Source organism: Macrosteles quadrilineatus, unplaced genomic scaffold (assembly GCF_028750875.1).
Source record: "Macrosteles quadrilineatus isolate MER2022 unplaced genomic scaffold, UCM_ALF_1.0 Scaffold_4__1_contigs__length_99947679, whole genome shotgun sequence".
Taxonomy (NCBI): Eukaryota; Metazoa; Arthropoda; class Insecta; order Hemiptera; family Cicadellidae; genus Macrosteles; species Macrosteles quadrilineatus.
The window spans coordinates 38,431,398-38,454,696 of record NW_026542597.1 but is presented as its reverse complement, the minus strand read 5'-3'; the positions used below and the strand labels follow the sequence as shown (position 1 = coordinate 38,454,696).

The following is a 23,299-nucleotide window of genomic DNA, read 5'->3' as shown; positions in this document are numbered from 1 at the left end:
TTACTAGCAGAGCTCAAGGTCATTGACGTAATTGTAATGAACTAAATTTAGACTTCCACCCCCCCAATGTCACCAATGGGCCCTAAAGGTTGGTATGTAACAATTCATGACGGTTGAACAATGGCCTTTAAAATACGCTTTTAATTTGTTTCCTAGCGTTTACCGTATCTTAGAAAAAGTTAGTTAACAATAATTACAAAAACTTGTTGGGCGAAAGAAAAATTCTAAAAAGCTACAAATTAATTTATAATATATGTATCTATATCGTATTAAAGTGTGTTAAAGGTTTAGCGTTTGGTTTACAATGTAAAAATTTGCAAAGTCACAAGATGGTTTCTGAAACTCTTTATACAACTCTCCTTTAGGACACGTGAATTGGAATTTTTGCGTTACAGGCACAATGACAGTAAGAATCAAACAAACGTACAGATATATACACAAGACTCGTTTCGGCTATCTTATTATATAAAACGTAGAAATAACCAAACACTTCATGAGTCTACGCAATGTACAGACAAAACAGTAATGACTTTATAATCTTATAACTAACTATCTGCCCATGCTTCGCAACGGGTTGAGAATCTTTGGGTCTCTAATTCCACCGTAAAAAAATAGTATATTTCGTACCTAGGGCCTAAAGTGAGGTTTTGCCGACTCGATATCGGGTTTTAAGTTCGGGACGAAGTCGAGAACGTGAAACGATCGAGAGCTGCAAACCCATTTTGGCTCGTGGTACGAGTGGTTTTTTTTACCCAAGTATGTTTTGCAATATAACGTCCCTCTTATTTATGTGAAATATTTTGAGGAATCAGCAAAATCAAAAATAACAATAAATAGTTGTCTAGGCAGCTGTGACAAAAAACAAGTCTATTGCAATGCCATGGATACAGCTTGTGCATTTAATATACATTAATGTTTTAAGTAAATAGGCGAACAAGTGATTTTGCGGCCCTAGGGATGTAAACCCCTGCTCGGTCCCCATATGACGATGACAGCTGTCATGGCCAGCAAAACGTAACTTTCAGCCACCAATATAAACCAGCTAAATGTATGTAAAACAGCTAAAAACATCATAGTGAGGTGAAAAATTCGTTACGCATACTTTTACATTACCATGAATTAATTATATGCATACAGAAAAAACGGAGTCATACTTATTGCGTATTTTAATGTAAACTAGTGGCTTGTAGGGACATAGTCCCTAAAAAGCTACGGAAAAGGAATTATTGTTGGAATATTTAAACAAACTCAGAATCAAATTATCTATATGTCAGGATAGGCCTAGATATCCCACTACAACATATCTTTTGTGCAAAAAAAACAAAACAGTTTGTTGTTTGTCTTTGTTTGCTTTTGTTGATAACGTTATGTTCAATAAAGAATTTGAATGATTCCTGAGATTAACTGCTAAAGGCAGCAAACATGTTTATGAATAAATATTGGTTTATTAAGGTAGCTTTGGTTTTTTGGTTAATGCTGATAACAAGGCTTCCCCGATTGAAATACAGTATTGGAAATTGTCTTCGTCAAATAAGAAAAGGCAAAAAATGGTGTGTTGAGATACCCTACCCAGTTATTATTTCTAAGTCTATGCTCATTTTGTAAAGGTTTAACAAAATTATTCTTAAGTAAAGGCATCCCATTGACAGAACTTGGACCTAAATTTGTTTGTGATCAACATTAAAAAACCACTATTAGCCTAGTGTAAGTATGTGGTGTTAATCCTCCTAAAGGTGCGATTGATTTACATATTCTACCAAAAAAGGGCCTAGTCAACGTCTAATTACCAACTATTTTGCGGCTAGTTAGGGTTCCATTACCCAGTTATCGAAACTAATCACGACATAAATATTTTTGGTTCGTTTAAATACCTGTACGAACCTACTTCATCTCTATTCCCAAATTGTTTTCTAAGAGTAACCGTTGAGGTTATTCCACTTCATACAAAATATTGATTAAACACTACAATAAATCTCAAATATAAATGTTAGTAAATTAAAAAAAATTGGAATAAATCTTTTACATATGTTTTGAAATAAAAACAAAGAAGATCTTCTTTCAATCTTGAATCGTTTCTTAAATCTTGAAAACAATTTATTTCAACTTTGACATAACTAAAAAGTCTTGATTATTAAAGGTAACGTTATCCCTTTATATAGTTGGTTTTATATAGTATACATTACATTGCAGAATTGACTGGCAAATGAGTAATCCAAATGTAAGCTTACTTGCTAATGATAAAATCACGATCAGCTGGATTGAAGTAAACAAAAATCAGCAGTAAATGCCTTCTAATGCTATTCTTATGGAGAACATTGTACGTTATATCTAATTTTGTGTTAAGATTTTGGGAATTTCACTATTTTTCCCGCCGTCACGGGATAAAGACCTTTAATTTGAGCCCTCTCACGTCGTTATACGACTTCCCAGTCGCCCACAATTTTGACGCAAAAAATCGGCTTACGTAATTAATATATAGATTTCCATGAAACTGATAATTTACCCAGCACATTAAGGCCTTTATTCCAAGTATCTCAGTTCGTAAACCATACATACAATGTGACGATAAAATATCAACAAAATAGCATGTAGTTTTATGTAATCCTCACGACATTTTATTTGGTCCATTGACTTTAAATCCAATAATTGTAAAAATTATTGGAGCTTTGAAAAAAACTTCATATAAAATCCTTACACTAATAAAAGACGACGTCATGAGCGCGGGAAATGAGCTACAGCGGCTAGGGCATAGCCACATGAATACAGAACGGAATGAAGGAACTAGAACGGAGAACTGGCAACAGCGCACGCGAGAAGTAGGGGGGGCGCACACACCGCTCAAGCACTACAACGCATTAGTGGCATCCTGTCCACACACTGTTGATATATACCGATTTGTGGCATGGTGCCACAATTTAAAAACTGGAATGTTAGATGTTAAAATGGAGTGTTCATTAAAAATATCGATGCAGACATGTTTCTACCACCTTCCTTCATCCACTGGTGGCCGCAGGTTGAAAGATGCCACAATTAGGTGTTTGCGAGTATTCGGTAAAACCCCGTATGTGTGTGTATGTGTGTGTGTCCGTGAACGCGATAACTTGAGTAATTTCTGTGCGATTTTGATGAAATTAGGTTTAAAGGTGTAAGACGGGATAAACTTGAATGAGTTCACGAACCAGCATGATCTGACCATGGGAACGGGGTTTAACGGGGGGTTTTATGGGGTAAAAATTGGTTTTTCTCATTTTTGACCCCCAAAACACAAAATTTCCCAATTTCTCTCTATATCTTTTTAAAAAGCTTAGATAATTAAGTATACGAAAGTGTTTTTTACGGTTGTTAGTAGCGGATTTTTTTCAAAAAATTGAATATTTAAAATTCCCACGTTCTTTTGTGGAGAATATTGTAAAATCTTATAGTTTGCTTGTTTATGGATATATTTTTATCAAAGTTGGCAACTTTATTTATTTTATACTATGCTATTAATATTTTACTAGAAAACTCACTTTATTAGTTCCCTTGTTACAGCAAACCTAGGTACTCGTTAAACCTAATGTTAAATAGATTTAATTGAAAATCATTTCAGACAAATGGAAATTCCCTTAGTCGGCAGGTTTGCTGCGGCGGGGGTAATTGTTCTTAGCTGGATCAAATTATATGTTTTTATAAATGCAAAAAAATAAAATATGCTGCACCCTGTTGGTAACCTTATAACTTTTGATATCATCATAGACAAATCATAGAACCAACTTGTGTAGTTGAAACAGCTGTCAAAATTTTTTTTGTTTATAACAATTTTACTAACCGTAGATTTTCCCTACGATGCACACGAGCTGAGAAAAAAGGTTTTAAAGAAACATGCTTGCCTATTAATATATAGATAGATAAGTCACTAAAATACGACTTGAACTAACTGTAGAATCTTTTTAATCTATAATATGTTTTCCTTTATCACAGACATTTCCCTGTTCTCTTATATTCTTACCCTTCGTTTACGGAAAACCCCGGCACTTAAAAAATATGCAATTTAATTAAGCCTACTCTATTTTCATCACTTATATCGATAACATTCCAGCCGGGACGGGTGGCGTCGTCCTGTAATCCACCTACAAGGAGGTCACGAAATATGGATATTTTATAGACATGCACTGTGGATGCGATACTCCCTGTTGTGGTAGTGCGTTCAAACAGCCGTGGCACCTGAAGGATTAGGAGACTCCAAGGGTTTCCATGGGGTCTCCTAATCCTTCAGGTGCCACGGCTGTTTGAACGCACTGTTTGAACGTCCGCACGAGTGAGTACTACGACTATCCGCAGTGCAATCCTGATAATTAGACCAATTCGTTTATACCAAGGAAAAATTTGGTTCGGATTCCACTATAAACTGTAGGTCCCTAAGTTGCCTTTAACTGTATGGGCTATTAATTAACAGCTGTGTCCCTGTGTCTAAGGAATGTCGGCCTTAGTCACTAACAAGACTACAAGATCGCGCCACTCATCCTACACTCATCTCCATTCATACTTGGCTTAAAAAAACTATTTTGTATGGTCGCCATTTAATAAGAAAGTATAAAGTATGTTTTTCAAAACCACAAATAGTGCTGTGCTCGGTCGCAGGTACACTGCTTAAGCTGGTTTTGCTTAGTTCGTTGGTTTGCTAAGTAGTCGCTAATTTTCCACCACCTACGCGGGAACCCCTCCCCGCCTCACTACCAATACGCTGACAAACCTCCCCCCTTACACTGACACACCCCCCCCCCCCCCAAACTGTATAAACTTCTCGTTACTGTGCAAATTCAAATTACCATCGTCTCTCGTCCCGTAAGTAACAAGGTTTAATTTCATTTGTTGGCCCCAGTTTGCTTTTTATGCGCACCAGTAATTCTTTTTGTTTTTTTGGGCCGACCAATATTGATTTCGCTGGACTTTTGATCTTTGAACCAAACAAAACTGAAAAATAACATACTAGGCCTATTGAATATTTGTGGCATGTAAAATTATTTCAAAGGAAATCAGAGATAAAATAAAATGTTGACAGCCTTCATTGTGTGATGGCTCACTCACCTATGTTTAATCTGAATGAAAATTGGCCAAAGCCGATTGATCCAAATAAATGACGCCTTCTCTGTATAAAAAAATCAATGATAAAAAACTGAAGATACACCACACAACATAAAATGTTTTCCAACAATGCAACGTAAGACAAACTGTTTTGTACTACATTGACATTTTCACAATGGTAGGCGGACACGCATGTAAATTATATAAGCATTACTCGTCAGAGGGCGACAGTGTACTCCCCCCCCCCCCCCAACCACTAGGTTAGCCCAAACCCTAGTTAACGTGTCGTACCACTTTTGAATTAATTGCGAATCATACTCGGCGATGCACTATTTTTGGCAACTGCCTTCGTGATTGTGTCGGCAATGTGAAACTGTTTCAATTGTTTATAATTGTTGGTTACATTTCAGTGTTTTAATTGTAGGCTAATGTGTTTTGGGTAATTGGTCTACCTACTTTTGGTGTATGGAGAACTGGCCATACATTAATATTAGCTCTGAATTAAAAAAGGGTGATTAAAATGATACAAAATTTTCAATAAATTGTTTCATAAAAACACTGAGAAACCTCTTGTACTCGATTCGAATAGTGCACTCAAAATATCTCCTAGGTATTGTGGAGTAAATTGGATTTTCTATGACCAACCCCGCAATTATACTAACGATATATGACTTTACAACTGTTCTAACTTTAGCACGATCAATTTTAAATTGAGATGCGACTCCGCGACTATCTCTAGGTTTGAGAAATATAATTACACCGTTCATGGTGGGTAGAATGTTTATTTATATACTGTAGGGATAGTTTTAAAACAATAGTAAAGATATTAATATGAATATTTTAGTTGTATACACTCTGGACTAGGTCTAAATTTAAATTAAACATGGAAATATAGTATTGTGCACTAATATTCACTTTTTACTAAGTTAAAAGCTAACGGTGCTGGTATTTTTTGTGCGTGATAGGTAATGTCTCAAAAACGTGACTTTAAGCACGTAAATATTATAGTATTTTACACTAGGTACGGTTGACAGCTATGGAACTACTTTATTATTCCTGTTACCCTTAAAGTTCAATTTAGACGCTGTGCCTGACACCATAAGTTGATTTTTCAATGGATATAAAGTTCAATCTATATACAATTTAATCGCTTTATCAAATCGTTAGAATTTTCGGTAAAACTATATCTACTCAACTGTTGACTAATCATACACAACCCACTTTTTCATGACAATGTTTGAATTTCATTCTAAAGGTAATGTACACACAAAATACTTTACTCCATTATTCCTTTTCATTTGTAAATGAAAAACCCCCCGGATGACTCCCGAATTCAAAATGGTTCCTCCGGGCTTCATACAACCTCCACCCTCCAAGGTACTCACCTGTGCTGGTGATGGTACACCCGGGCTACATACACATGACACTGTCAGGTCCACTCGCGAAACACACCGATATGTGAGGAGCACCACAGAGTTGCTGTCAGAAGACTGCTCCTGCCGCCACCACCCCTACGATCGATATATCGCAACGCATCGCTGTGACTATCGATCGATAGTCGAACAATCGAAAATGTGTTGTAACTTTGAATTTTTTCCAGTTAGGCCGTTAAAACTTTAACGTCTGAGAATAGGTTTGAGATGATCAAAACTAGAAACAGGAACATCTAAATTTATTATTATCTGATTTTAAACATAAGTTAAAAAACATTTTCAAAACATGTGTCTCATTAAGGGACTATATTACTAAAGTATTTTTTCTGAAAACAATCCTTGAAGAGCGAGCTGGTCCAATGGTAAAACGCAACTGATTAGGACGAACTGTCAGAGCTAAAATTTAACTTATAATAATTTGACCTATTAAAAAATCAAAACACCGCAGGAACATTTTATTGGCCCTAAGAAGAAATGGACGCAACTTGCTTTTACAGTTTTATAATTTCCATAATGTTAACATTGGGATGAGTCAATTTCAGTTGCATAGTAAAACAGCTGATCGTAATAAACATGTTTTTCCTACCACTGCATGGAAATTATTACATTCCCATACCTGTAAACAGTACGCAAAATAGTTCATTGCCACTGGAATGGATCATTCCCGCTCACTAATCAGCTGATTTCATAATTGCCGTTTCTACTACACTAACCAAAGCCGTGGATACTACGGTTACGGTACGTAGGGTAAGTTAATCTGTTTGTTATTTTAAGTTAAATGTGGTAGTAAAGCACAAACAGTCATTGCGCTCTAACACACAAATAGCTATTATCAGCAGAAAAGATTGTCACTCATAAATCTAGTTCGATTGAATCACAATTGTTTTATTTTAATTTTAGACGTAAAGATATATTTTGTTTGACATGACTAATGCAAGTTTGTATTTGTTACTTTGGTTGAATAAACGAGTTATTGAGTTAAAACGTTAGCAATAGAGAAACAGTTTCATAGTTATCAAGAATTATGAGATATCAATAGCTTCAATCTTAGCAGTTTCTAATAAATTGCCTTAGAACAGTTGATTTCAAAATAGCAATGTTATGAATGACTGGCTATTTAGAGAGAACGCAACTGAAAATCGCCAATAAAAGTTGAACGATATTTTATTCAAAGTATGTTGCCACAAAAGATCCAAAAATAATTTTAAATGCATCCTTAGATAAAATTTTGGAAATTGCAGGATCTTACTTTTTAAGAGTTAATTTTGAACAAAATAAAAAGAACGGTATTTTTATTTTTAATTCTAATATATCAGAATATAAAATGGTGCCCGTATTACCACATAACAGAGTCAGAGGGTGCGGCTAGTTGAATTATTATTTCGCGGCCCCTTTCTCCTAAAGTCTCGAGTTCAAATCCTGACAATTACCATGGCTTTTATCCATGAGATAGGCTTCGATCCGGTCGTTCGGACACCCACCTAATTAAAATACCCCCGCCGCAGCAAACCTGCCGACTAAGCGAATTTCCAGTTGCCTGAATTGATTTTCAATTAAATGTCTTTAATTAACATGAATTTTTATGAGTACATAGGCTTGCTGCTACAGGGAGGGTAAAAAAGTGTTTTTTAGTGAAATATTAATAACTTAGCATAAAATGAATAAATTTACCAAGTTTGATCAAAATATATCCATAAACAAGCAGACTACAACATTTTACAATATTCCCCGCAAGAATAACATGGGAATTTTAAAATAACAATTATTTGAATTTTCTCCGTAACTAATAATAGTACAAAAACACTTTGATATACTAAATTATTTGTTTTTTTAAGCTCTTTAAGAAGGTCTGAAGAGAAATTGGGAAATTTTGCGTTTAGAGGGTCAAAAATTAGAAAAACCAATTTTTACCCCATAAAACCCCCCGTAAAACCCCGTTCCCATGGTCCGATCATGCTGGTTCGCGAACTCATTCAAGTTTATCCCGCCTTACACCTTCAAACCAAATTTTATCAAAATCGGATAAAAATTACTCAAGTTATCGTGTTCACGGACACATATATATATATATATATATATATATATATATATATAAATAAATTTGAACGAATGGTGTTTTTGGCCTCTGGGGACATCAAAATGAAAAATTAAATCGGTCCCGGGCCTAGGTCTTACCATGCCACCTACGGTAATAGCTACTTCCCTATAGGGAAATTCGCTAAAACAAAAAGGGATAGGTCCCTCAGGCAAAAAGAAACTTCCGCCACTAAAAGCCAAATGATGATAAACTTTCGAATCAAACAATCGTTTTGTATCCGATGCGACCATCGATGATTTTCATCGCACCCCCCCCCCCTTGTCAAAGGCATAGCCTGCGTTCAACAATCTGCCTATTGAACTCTCGTACACTCTACTCCCCCCACCCCCCTTCACTACTCTTCCACCCCTAACTTGCCTAGACCTTTTATTGCCCCGTATTCATACTCACTCTCCCTTAAACCGTCACGGATAATTGTTGTCTTTGTGTTTTCCTGTATTTTCTCGCGTGATTTTATGCCTGGAATGGGGGATTTCCGACCTCAGATTTTAATCTTTTAAACAACATTACCGAAAAAGAAGCTAATGTGTTCTGAACCCCAAGATAAATGTGTTCTGAAAGCCGCACTTTAATTTGTCATTTGCCTTTTCCTTGTCATCTTAGTTCTTTCTAGAGTAGGCAGACATTTTCTGACTCCTACAGTGTTTTATTTTAAGTATTTTTGCTGCTTTGTTCTTGTTAGTTTTATCATCGGAAGTTAAATATCATATCGTCTGCTCGTACAGTAGCCTTATTTAATGAGAACGTAATTTAATGTTATTCTTTTGGTACCGGTACATTAATAGATGATGAGAGCAAATGCTTTGGTTATAGATTATTATACCCTTTTGGTTCGGAATGGTTTTACAGTTAATGTAAAAGAATAAATGCAGTATTTGACTGCAGAACATTGTTTTAGTTATAAATTGATTTTTTTGTTTAATTTTGTCATAACAGATGCAATATCTAGAAGCAGAGATGGTTCTTTTCGGCATTTTGTGTTGAAGCATTTTAAATACCCAGAAGCATAGATACTAGAGGAATTGGTATACCCAACTTATTTTAATGGTTTAAAAATGTCCCACGAAGTGGAGTAAATTATGTTCCGTTCATTAGAGAGCAGAAGCAATAAAGTATCAAGGCACTACAATGAAATTCAGATACACAGATGTACTGCGGTTGTTGTATGATGGCGCCTGCTGGGTCGCTTGTTTGGGGTCTTGAAAATTAGAACATATTTAATAGATTTATCATTCTTGCTACGGCATCACTTAAAAACAGGCATCCACGTAAAGAGTGTACCTCTCCATTAAATGACATATTTTACTATTTATTTATTGTTATTTAAATAAACTAAGTAGGCTTAATATTTTTAATATTCAATACTATTAATATGAATTCCAAACTAAATTTGATGGTACATTTGTTAACTATTTCTTGTCCTCTGGCATTACAACCACATGGTAAAGCATAATTTTTAAAACCCTAAAATAGTAAAGAACCATTTAACTGATCGGCACTCTCAAAAGTAACCTACACAAAACACATAAAAACAGGCTCCATACTCTAAAATAGATTAAATGTTTGAAGGGGCTGGTTTGGTTTAACTTAAAGATTTTTGGCTCCCATTAAAAATTTCACTAGGGTAGCAAATAAACGGTATCAGCATTCTGACACATACTTTCTCCCATAAGTTTGTCAACAACCTTTATCATGTGTAAGCGTAAGCGGTGAGAGTAAATATACGGAAATGGGATTTGTACAATTTTGTTAAGAATTTAAAGGACTAAAGCCATTTTTGAGAAAATCTGATTTTTCCGGTTTTTTTATGGGCTTTTATGGGAAAATTCTCATTAAAAATCAAATTTCTAAAAAATGAAAAAAACTCCTGGAGATACCATGGATTAAAACCTACATACCAAATTTAATCGAAATCGGACCACAGGTGTAGTCCCTAGCTCTGTACACATCCAGACACACAGACACACTCAGACATCACTAAAACCACTTTTTTGGGTCCAGGAGACCCAAAACGAATATATCCACTCAAAACTCAAACTCGAAAATTTAGCCAAAAACAATACTTTCTCCATATACTATAGTAAAGGGGGAGAAAGTAAAAAAGACAAATATATTGGATAAGAAGTGTACCTATTCTTCTAAAAGGTGTTGCCATCTCACAATAAAATAAACGGTATCAGCATTCTGACACATACTTTCTCCCACAAGTTTGTCAACGACCTTTATCATGTGTAAGCGGTGAGAGTAAATATACGGAAATGGGATTTGTACAAATTTGTTCAGAATTTAAAGGACTATAACATACTAAATTTTTATCAAAATTGTTCTGGCCATTTTTGGGAAAATCTGATTTTTCCGTTATTTTATGGGGTTTTTATGGGAAAATAACATAGTTTACAATAACGTTTAAACCGTAATTTTTACAGAAATGGGATTTGTACCATTTTGTTCCAAATATAAAGGACTATAACATACTAAATTTTTATCAAAATCGTTCGGGCCATTTTTGGGAAAGAGTGAAAATTTTAAAACGTACGTTTTCAGGAAAAGTACTTTGCATTTTTTGCCCCCTTTTTCAAAACTTTTATTATTATTTTTATTTCATTAACATTTGAAGTTTCATAAATTGTCCATGGTAACGCAATATCTTTGGTAGTTTTTTTTTTAAGAGCATCTTTAGTGGAAAAACACAAAATCTTGTCACGACCATAACAGACGTTTAAATGAATATTAAAAGTAGTTAATATTATTTTTATAACTATGTTTTGCTATAAATTAATTTACTTTTATGACCATTATACAATAAAAAGGTCACTAAGCTTTTGGTATATTTGGTCTTTCCAGAAAAAAATAAAAAAACTCAAAAAATTGAAAAAAGCCAAGAAAATCTTTTTAAGTTTGTATAACTCCGAAAAAACTTACCTGAGACCCAAAAAATCATTATGTTTGTATAGAGGTGTGCTTCTTTTGTGTATAAAACATTGAAATATGATGATATTTTACTAGGGTGGTCTGCCGTTACACTTTAGACGCATAAATGAGCGAAGCATTATTTAAAGATTGCCAATGGCTAAAGCAGCTAACACCCTACAATATGTTCCCTTTCAACAGATTCACCGTTTGTTTGCCCGATATTATTTAAGTTCTAAAGAATGACAAATTTATCTGATAGTTCATACTGTACCTTGTAATGAAACTGGCCATCCTGATCACTTGCTTGTACTTTTTAAATGGGCATAGCAGGATGTACTTGTTCAATCAAAATTTTTTCTACAATCGTCAGGTCAGTTAATTCGTTCGGGACACTTGACACATCCATATTATTTAACGCCGTGAATTTAGTTGTATTTGAACGACAACGCGAACTAATCGGTGATTGGTTTGAAGCTGTTAGTTGTTGGCGATGACAGTTAGTGCAAGTGTAAAGTTTTAGTGCATCTAATTCATGTTGGAATTGATTAGCTGACTGCCTATCATTATCAGCTTCTTCCGCCACTGCTTCATCTGATTCTTCTTGTTCACGACGCCACTCTCTTACAATATTTGCATTATTGGTGCGACGACCAATATTACGACGTGGCCTTTGAGGCATGCTCAAAACAAATATAGCAAAACTGTTACTTCCATCAAAGATTACATATGTAATCTTTGCTTCCATTGATAAACTGTTAAACATTCCAACTTTAACCTAGGATGAAAGTAAACATTGAAATGTAAACAAAACGGTTACAAACAATTAACATATGTTTATCTTATTTAAATTAAACAAGATAAACCCATATGTCATAAACCTAATATAGTTTTTATTTCAACTTACATTAAAATAACAAGCTAAATTGCGTGACCCGTAAAATAAAATCCAGAAGGAAATTCGCAAATATTTTTTACCAAAACATTGTGCTCAGTATTCTTTAGCTGTTGGCCAAATTTCATATCAATTGGTCAAGCCATTACATTCTGACGCTCTTACAAAGAAGTTACAAAGTGAGGGAAAGTGAGCTTCGCTCAATTATTTGAAATTTTTATGATAGAAATCAGAAACGTGATGGTCAGGGACAAGCGGTACGGTCGTGAATTGTCTGGAATAATCTACATCTTTCTAAACAATCCTTCAATTATACTGTTAGTTTGTAATAAAAATATGTGTTTCAATTGAACTAAACTGTTCAATTTTCAATGATATTTAAGTTATGGTCACGACCAAACACAGTATAATCCATTAGGCTGGATTGGTCGTGAAAAAACCTGCGATGGTCGTGAAATTACGTGTTATTTGGCTCTGTTCTGGCGGTAACTCTGCACCTCATGTTCGAGGATACAAAGCGGACTTCTAGGTTAATCTAGCAATTGAAATATCTTATAAACAAAAATTAACACCATGTCTACTTCATCGAATGACTACGTACGGCCATGGACACACCAAAATTACAAAAAACACAATTTTTCCTTTATTAATCTTGTAATTCCTCCTTTCTACTTGAAACGACCGGCACTACAATCCTGACGTACACCCCGAACTAGTCTCTAAAACCAACTGACTCCATCGACGCCAGGCTTGCCACTGTCGTGCTCCAAAGTTGAAAATTTTTCCCAAATGGTCGTGACGCCTAATCGAGGGCTGCCTTATTTTGTCATGGTAGTCAGTTTGCAATGACAATAAAATTATAATATGCTCCTTTTTTGTAAGTTTAATAACTATTGATGACATAAAAATATGGCTTTATATATTTGGCATGAATGATTAGTTTTTTAGACTTTTAAAAGACTAATCAGTCACACAGACTTAAAACAGACTTCACACTGTTTTTAACAGTGTGAAAGTTGGAAAATGTAACCTAGGGACACGTCATGGTCGTTAATTTTGAGAGGGTCCGCGGAATTGGCTAACTCTGGAACTCGCTAACCCCATGTTAAATGCCCTATCTTCAAATTTGGTCGATGAGAGGAACTCGCTAACTTGTTCGGTTTCGGAATTGGCTAACTCCGGAACCCGCTAACCCGCTCTAGAGCCGGGTTAGCGAATTCCGTCCTCGCACGGAAGTCGCTAACTCGGTCCCTCGGCGGAACTCGCTAACTCCCAATCAGAAGCCTCGCGAGCCGTCCAATGGGAGCCAAGCAAGAATATTTTTGGCCAGTGTTGCCGAAAGTGTAGTACCTATATCGTATCGGTACCATAATGTCGTATCCTACGATTAATTAGGAGTAAGAGCAACGTAGTCGATAAAATAAATATATTTAGAAGTATTTTTAACATTATTCCTATGATTATTATTGTGGAAAATGCATTATAGTCTTACCATAGACTAACCAACACAAGTAAACTTGACATCCCATTGTAAACTTTGAAGCTCGTTTTTCGTGCCTAGTTCATGTCCAGTGACACTGATCGCTAGTCTCGACAAAATTGTGTTTCTATTATTTTATGGTTAACTTCATGATTTGTTCATTACTGTTTGGTTATATAACTAGGGGACGTGTTATTGGTTGTGATTAGAACGTTTTATTTGGTTAAACGAGGTTTTAAATTACTGAAAACAAGAAACAATTGTAAACAAAACACGACCTCTAAAGACAGTGCACCGGACAGAACTAACAATAAAAGTGTCTTCAGCTGATCCATAAGGATGAGAAATGTACTAATATAAGGGAGTATGTTTTATATGTGAGTTTCTTACTTAAATAGTAGCTTATTGGTATGCAAAAAGATAAAAATGCACATTTAATTTGGATCTATTACATGTTATGAAATATCTATTTTCGTAGTCCACCATTTGTTTCTTTTATTCGAATAAATACCATTTTGTAAATTTCTGCAAATAAAATTATTGAGTTCGTATTTTATATACTAGGCTTGTAACCTTGAATCATAAATCATAATAAAATTTACACGTTAAACGTCACTAAAGAATTACATTGTAGTGATAATGTATTTTTAAATAGAGCTATTGAATTTAAATAAATATTTATCAATACATTATAAAGTGGTAGGCCTAATGTATTCATGGATTGCATTAAAAGTTAGTCTATGCATAAATACAACTTGTAAATTTTTTTTATCGTAGGCTATTAGTGTAGACCCGGGGTCATCCTCTTAATTTTGTTGAATTACGTCTTTCAGTAGGCCTACTTTTTAAAAGTCTGGAGTTTGTCTCTAGGCTGATTCTAAATGGACGCAGGCGTTCTTGTTTGTTACAATTCTATTCTATGAATTGGTGGTCATAGCTAAAATTACTTAATGTTATCCAAAAACAAAGCTATTGTCTATTGTGAAGCTCAGTACTGGGGAACGGTGAACCAAGCAATGGCTTGGTATAGTTTATATCGATTGTGAAAGCAATATAAAGGAAACCCAACACTCAAATCAGGAAAATCCGTCAATTCGTTTATTAAGAATCGTGAATTAAAATTACCAATAACGTTTTATTATATGAATATTATATCTTCTACTATTTTTTACTAGTGGTGCTTAGGTGTACAATCTAAAAACGGTTTTATAACATGTAACATACATCTGTTTCCGTGTTTAAGAACTTGCGTGTATTTTAGCTTAGTTTCGTAGAGGATTATTTAGTACCAATTAAACTGAAATTTCAATATTTTTCATATCCTATTATTTTCTTTTATACTGATGGCATTTATATTTAAGATCGAAATCATAAACATTTAACTGGCCATTGTACAGTTTAATAAAAAAAACACTTTTTCATGATTTTTTAATTGTCTTTTGAATTACTTTGGGCTAGTTATCTGTTAAAAGTGGAATTGATAAAAAAAAAACAATAACATTTACTGTATCTTTATTGACACTGACATTTTGAAATACGGCAGTGTACGATTATTTTGTCGTACAAGGTTGGCAACGCTCCGTGCAGTGGGCGCGGCCGGGTTAGCGACTTCCAGAGTTAGCGAATTCCGCCGCGAGACAAAATCGAGTTAGCGGGTTCCGGAGTTAGCCAATTCCTGACTGAGACGGTTAGCCAGTTCCGGAGTTAGCCAGTTCCGACACACAACCGAGTTAGCGAGTTCCTGAGTTAGCCAATTCCTACGTCTCTTTTGAGACTTAAAAAATACGAAAAAAATACCTAGAACCTATTTAAAACCAAATAAATGTTGTGTAACATGTTGCCCCCATCCCAAAAAATATTAAAACACATAATAATAAACTACAAATCCAGTATCTACGAAGTAAAAGGCCAGGGACATGAAAACGTACGTTTTTAAATTTTCACTCGAAAATCCTATTTTACTGTTATTTTATACTCGAAAATTTTGACGAAAACAATACTTTCTCCGTATACTATGGTATAGGGTGAGAAAGTAAAAACAAACGTGGTTAAAGTAGAACTATCTATTTATGTGCAATGCTTAGGTAAAAAAAAAATATATATTGTATCGTTTTTCATTGAAAACTTCTAATACAGAGTCAGCTCTTACCTCAAGGATCTAATTGATAGGCAAGTGTAGAGTTTGAACTGTTCCCTTCAAAAACGGGTTAGAAATTGGCAATTGTGTTAAAAATACAGTAGACTCCCTCTTATCCGGACACCTTTTAACCAGACTACACTCGGCGGAAATTACATTTCTTTAACCAGACAATTTTTATCAACACATCAGTTTAACCGGACTAGATCAGCTGGAAGTGGCTGGTACTGCAACAACTGTTCTCGTGGGAAAGATTTGAGATCAGTGATCACGTGTCTAAATACAATGCCCTCCTAAATTTAAGTCAAATATTTGGGTTAGTTTTCGAGTGTATGCATTTAAACGGTCCGTTTCCGTTTAAAGAGTTTTTGGGGACGTCAGTTTAACTGGCAAAGCCGTTATCCGGACTGGCCTCGAGGAGTGCGGATAACAGGAAGTCTACTGTATAACACAAATTGCAAAGTGATCCAGTCAAATGTTTGGTCATTTAAAGCCTGTGTCACACTTGGCTACTTACTAGCAGCTACCTAGTAGCAGCTACTTTTCCTGTCACACTTATTTTGGTAGTGTCTATTCACTAGCTGCTACTACTAGTTTAGCTCAAGAGAGGTTATGTCCCAAAGACACGGATATTTCCTATACAGGTTCAAAAAATTAATCACATCTCCCCCACCCCACTTCGGATCACTCATGGTTACTTCAGAAATTATTCAAAATGAACGAGAATAAAAAAATCAGGCAGCCAGCACGTGGTGCAAGTAGCCGCTAGTCTGCTATTGAAGCTGTCACACTGGGTGACAGTCGCTACTTGATAGCTGCTAGTTGGTCACGTGACTCACTAGCGCAGTTTAGTAGCACGGAAAGTTGGACATGTTCAACTTTCCATGCTAGTAAAATTTCACTAGCGCGCTACTCTTAGTAGCTGCTACTGCCTATGTCACATTGGCTACTTAGTAGCTGCTAGTAAAGTAGCGTAGTGTGACATAGCCTAATGATCATTTTGATGAAAACAATACTTCCTCCTTAACCTATGTATAGATGGAGAAAGTAAAAAAATGTAGGCATATGTCACATAAATATGAAGATCAGAGTGTGAAAATATAACAAAAAGTTAAAGGGATCTGCCTCACAGTTTGATTTCCAAAAGGAAACAAACAAGGGCCTTGCATGCTTTTTTTGTTCTTTAATAAATTAAAAGGGACTGTGATGTCCCTATAGCGTCTCGGTTTCCCCTCCCAGGAACTGATGAGAACCTCTTTAGAGGAGTGGGGGGTGTGACGTTACTCTGCTCTTTAGGGAACACCATTACCATAACGAGACGATATGATTCCATCGGTGTTCGTGGCGTAGTTGATAGCGTCTCGGACTTGTGATCTGGAGGTCCCCAGTTCGAATCCCGCCAGCGACACTAACTTTTTGTCCAAGGTTTTGCTTAGATTGTGAACACTTCTAAACTGTAGTACATTAATTTTATAATCAAACATTAACACTTAAAGTGCCGTTGACATGTTTGAACATGAAAATTGCATTTATTTCAATGTTAAGCAATGGCGGGAATCCCCATCATCAGCACCCAACGTGTTAAGTGATGTCCCTATCTTCGCAATGTTATATTCATTTAACTTTTTTTACTAGCGTCTAGATACTCAGAGCAACGAGTCGGCTCACCGGAGCAACAGTCGGGGTTGCACAATTTTTATTTCAGCTGCATTTTTGTAATACGGACAAAATGAGAGTTTAAAATTAGAAATAAAAAAAAATATTATAAAACTAAAAAAATATAAAATTAATTTTTTTAATTATAAAATTAAACTGTCATAACCTAACTTAACTAACCAAACTTGCTGATAATGAAAAAATTGAATGAATGTTAACTAATCGAAAAAATAAGTTCTGTTCATAAAATAAAACTATAAATAGCTCAAATTCAATTTTATAAGGGTTTAATTATAAAATTAAACTGTCATAACCTAACAAAACTAACCTAACTTGCTGATAATGCAATAATCTTAGACAAAAAGTTTGTGCCATCGATGGGATTCGAACCTTGTACCATCATGATGCTAGAATATTTTTTTGTAATTTTTATAAAAAACGCAAGAGTTATTTACTTATTTTGTCCGAAAAGTGCTAGGCTTGCCACGGAGGCAAAGTCTAGTGTGCGAAAAAAAAAATCAGTAAAAATCAAATTTTTCATCTCAAAAGTGCTAAGTGGTTCCATGCAGGCCCACTTTTATAAACGGGCAGACTGGGCATATGCCCAGGGGCGCCGGTGGTTGGGGGGCGCCCTGAACCACCGCCCGCACTAGTAAAAATATGGTTTTATCAGCCGGGATTTCAAAAATAAAATGGGTGATTTCAACTTGTAGTTAAGTGATTTTCCCTTATTGGAAAAGTAAATGAATACAACAAAATTGAAAATACTCGACATTCAGGTTATACCTCGAGTAGTCAGGGAAAGGCAGGCAGCAGTGTGAACCGGGCGCACTCACTATACTATCAGAGGCAGAGTGGCCTGCATGGTGGAAGGAAAATACATAGGTTTGCTAATTCCCGTCATATGCTGACGTCACTCAGATTGCAAACACCATTTTACCATTGAGAAAAATTGTTAAAACAATAACAATAAAATCAAAACAAATATATACTTATATGGCAATATATCAGCTGATTTTTTGTTTACAATTTGGGTGACGTCAGCAAATTACGAGAATAGCACGTAGGCCAGCTGTAGTCGTAGTCTACGGGCCTACGGTTGACTTTGCACTTCCTCTCCCTCCCAGTCCCACCACCCACCCCCATCCCCACAAGTCACAACTTAACTACCAACTACCGTGCGGCGCCAGTCCAGTCGTCCAGTCCAGTACTCCTCAGTAGTCAGTAGGTTGTGTTCGTGTTGTGCCTGCTGCACAGTCGTCAAATCAGTCACAACACAACCTAACACGGACAGTCACTAGTCAGCGTTGACTAGTTTATTACAGTTAGTGAACCAGTAATAAATAAAAAGAGAAGTGTTGATACAAGTAAGTAGGCCTATTGTTTAGTATCATGATTGTTAATTGTTTTATTTACGTTCTTAGTGTAAGTAATATTGTAAGTAAATAGTTAACCAATTCATATCACATGTGTTGTTAAATTCTAACGTACTTCCTGCTATTCATGTCACTTGTCGGCGTTAAACACAGTCATAAACATCGTCCTTCTGCGAAAGGACGGACCCTTCCTCACCAGTTCTTAGAAATCTGTAACCACATACTGAGTGAGGGAGGAGTCTTTTGTCAGTGTATCATCGAGCAACATTGTTCGTTTAGCATAGCTTCGTATAGGACGTGTGAGGCAGACCCCTCCACGTATTTCACATTTAGTTAAAACCTCATTAGTTCATTATAGCAATTTAGTTCATCACAGTTCAATTATACAGTCCACTAATATCAGTTGTTCATTAATACTTCAATAAATTCATAGTTCGTTTTTAAAGTGTCAGATCTTTTATTATTTACCAAAACATTGGCGCATCACGCGCCGCAACATGGTCCATCGAGCCGCGATTATTTATCAGTGATCGCGTGGAACAATCGTACCGTACGCATTATAGTTTCGTCGTCCGAACGTGACGAACCGTCTCCATCGCGACTTCCGTGAACAGTTCGTCTTCAAGTGACTCAGTGACCAGTGACTAGTGACATAGTGTCCGATTGGATTAACACAGCTGCAGCACCGTAAGTCATTATCAACCTCATCACGTTCAGCTTCAAAAAGCATTCATCTCTTTACAAGTCTCTTTGCACACAAAGAATATGACAGAACAGCAGTTAAAAACATTATGCCAAAAGCGAGGACAGACCAAAGCCAAGCTTACTAGATTCAAAAAGTATGTAGATTCTATAGTAGATAATGACGTGTCCCAATTAAAAAGTAGACTAGCCCTATTTCAACCTCTTGTACAAGAATTTGAACAGATACAAGGAGACATAGAACTTCTTGATACTGAATCAGATCACGAAGCTGAAAGGGAATCGTTTGAAAACATTTATTTTGAATTGATTGCCCAAGCAGAAGCTCTCCTCACTGACATCCAACCAATTTCAACCCCATCTAGCTCGGAAGTTTCTAATAACTCTTCAATTAGTGTCAAATTGCCTACTATAAAACTCCCTACATTTGGTGGAAAATACGAGGAGTGGACATCGTTCCAAGAAATATTCCATTCTCTCGTCCATGACAACACGTCACTAACGGACACACAAAAGTTTCATTACCTCAAAACATCACTCCACGGTCCAGCTATCAGTGTCATAGAATCCTTAGAAGTTACATCAGTAAACTACACTACTGCTTGGTCCCTACTTAAGGAAAGATTTGAAAACAAAAGAATCCTCATCAACAATCACATAGCTTCTCTACACAACATCAGCAAAATTGAAAGGGAATCTGGATTAGAGTTAAGATCATTAATAGATTCTGTAAACAAGCATTTACGTGCTCTAGAAAACCTAGGTCAACCAGTGCAAAGTTGGGATACTTTGTTGATATTCACATTGACCAAGAAGCTTGATCACCCTACACTTAGACTTTGGGAGAGCCACATTGTATCGTCAGATGTACCAACATTCACAAATTTCATCACATTCCTAAAATCTAGATGTCAAACATTAGAAGCAATCGACTTGAATCATAGCGATCAATCAACTAGTCCTAGCAACAGAAGTCTACATCACAATAGACATAACATCATAAGCAATAGTCATAGTAAGCAATCAAGTGGCAGTCCACATAGTAATAGCAACCAAACGCTACCTCACTTCAGACATCACACTACTCTAGTTACCAGCAGCAGTAGTGTAACATGTCCATATTGCAATGGCAATCACAAGATATTTCAATGTAATCAGTTCAAGTCACTGAAGCCCACAGACCGGTATTCCAGTATCAAGGAGCTAGGTATGTGCATAAACTGCTTCTCAAAATCACACAAAATTAAAGACTGTCAAGCAGGAGCCTGCAAAGTGTGTAACAATAAACACAACACAATGTTACATTTTGACTTGGACACTGAAAATCATCACATCATCGACCAACCTACAGAAGAACAATCAAACAATCATAGTACGTCTTTCATGACAACAACACTTGCATCACTAGGTGACAACCTTCAAGTAGTACTGCCCACAGCAGTGGTCGACGTAGAAGATAATGAAGGCAACAAGCACCAATGCAGAGTACTATTAGATTCAGCTTCACAATCTAACTTCATCACAGAAAACATGGCAGATAAGTTAAGATTGCACAAACACAAAACGTCTACCATCGTAAGTGGGATCAGTGAACAACAGGCTAACACTTCTAGCTCTGTCGTCTGCAAACTTCATTCTCAACACACAGCTTACAAGACTTCAATAGACTGCCTAGTTATTCCAAAAATCACCCATCACCTACCACGTATAGAGATGAACACGGACAACTGGCAGATACCACCATCATTAAAGTTAGCAGATTTTCAATTCAACACACCTGGTCCGATCGACATGCTAATCGGGGCCGAACTATTTTTCCATCTCCTGAACATAGGACAAATGAGGCTGCACCAAAATGGACCACTTCTTCAGAAGACATCTCTTGGATGGGTCGCTTCTGGAAAAGTTAAAACAAATCACAGTCCAACTCTACGTTCACACTGTCACCTCGCCGTCAGCAACTACGGATATATGTCTACACCTCATTCTGTCAACGCTACCAATTTAGGGAGATCAGTGGATCAGCAATGGAGATCACAAGCCTCCAACTTCCATCCTAATCAGCGGGCGATCATCAGAGATGACAACCGACACTTCACAAGTGGGAAACTGCGAGGTCCATTGACGTCCATCTCCAAGCCCAAAGCAAGGTCATGGTGGCCACAGTCAAGACAGCAACAGTGTCATCAAAACAGCTGTCAGCCACCACCGCACCATCACTATTGATCCTAGTGATATTGTGTCATGTGTCAACCAAAATGGTCAATCATAGTGAAAGTGTGTGATCAGTGTTGCACTTCATGTATATAGTGTAGCAATATTTCATGGTATTCTAGTTATAATCGTTTAGTCGTCTTATTTAAGATTTCAATTTAATTCATTACATATTCATTTATCAACAAAGGCTAGTTAGGATTTGTATCACGGAAAAATGTAAAATATCAATTTTTGCTATTATGTACCGGTAGTCATGTGTCAATATTGGATGTTTTAGATTCGCATCATTCAACATGTTTAGGATTAGTTAAACAACGTAGTCAATTTTTAATATTTGTGTAAATGTGTTTCTTTCTCTCAAGTTATTTGTTCAACAAATTGTTGCATTGTTGTTAAGTTTGTTTCATAATCAATGAATGTGTATAGTCATTTTAGTAATTCAATTTGAGCCTTTAGTACGAGTTTCATTTTTTGTTAATTGTAACTTCAAACTGCTTTAATTTCACTTGATGATCATTTTATAAATCGTATATTTGTATAGCGTTTTGCACATTATGTCATATTATTATAGCTTCATTAGTCTTAGTCTATAGTAATTGATTGATTAGTCTCCCCTTATAGTCAACATTCAAGGTTTTTATTTGCGTATCATCGCAATTGCCATTTTCATCGAATTGTTTGTAATTGCCCTTGTACTGTAATATATCAATTTTATTTAGGTTATAATCATTCAATATTTAAATAGTTGAAAGCATTCCCACTTTCAAGGGGGGAGAATGTTTAGTATCATGATTGTTAATTGTTTTATTTACGTTCTTAGTGTAAGTAATATTGTAAGTAAATAGTTAACCAATTCATATCACATGTGTTGTTAAATTCTAACGTACTTCCTGCTATTCATGTCACTTGTCGGCGTTAAACACAGTCATAAACATCGTCCTTCTGCGAAAGGACGGACCCTTCCTCACCAGTTCTTAGAAATCTGTAACCACATACTGAGTGAGGGAGGAGTCTTTTGTCAGTGTATCATCGAGCAACATTGTTCGTTTAGCATAGCTTCGTATAGGACGTGTGAGGCAGACCCCTCCACGTATTTCACATTTAGTTAAAACCTCATTAGTTCATTATAGCAATTTAGTTCATCACAGTTCAATTATACAGTCCACTAATATCAGTTGTTCATTAATACTTCAATAAATTCATAGTTCGTTTTTAAAGTGTCAGATCTTTTATTATTTACCAAAACATTGGCGCATCACGCGCCGCAACACCTATAAACAGTGAAAAATGCATAAAAACCTATTGGAGCCGAGAGCCGCAAGCGGTTGGCT

The 23,299-nt window shown here is 35.9% G+C and overlaps 2 protein-coding genes across 2 annotated transcripts in view; one reads left to right on the top strand and one right to left on the bottom strand.

The window, feature by feature from the left end:
* Window positions 1-6,550, bottom strand: part of LOC128993430 (cationic amino acid transporter 2) — a 181,531-nt gene extending 174,981 nt beyond the window's left edge. Inside the window, exon 1 of the mRNA XM_054417319.1 lies at window positions 6,450-6,550. The gene's annotated coding sequence lies outside the window, so the exon portion shown is untranslated. The remainder of the gene's footprint in view (window positions 1-6,449) is intronic.
* A 13,264-nt stretch (window positions 6,551-19,814) lies between these two features.
* On the top strand, window positions 19,815-21,977 carry LOC128992857 (uncharacterized). Its single transcript, XM_054416600.1, has one exon. The coding sequence runs from the start codon at window positions 19,815-19,817 to the stop codon at window positions 21,975-21,977; it is 2,163 nt and encodes a 720-aa protein (XP_054272575.1).
* The last annotated feature ends 1,322 nt before the right edge of the window (window positions 21,978-23,299 follow it).

What these genes read in the sequence shown, in the direction of transcription:
- LOC128992857 (XM_054416600.1), top strand. Translation starts at nt 19,815, where the DNA reads ATGACAGAACAGCAGTTAAAAACATTATGCCAAAAGCGAGGACAGACC.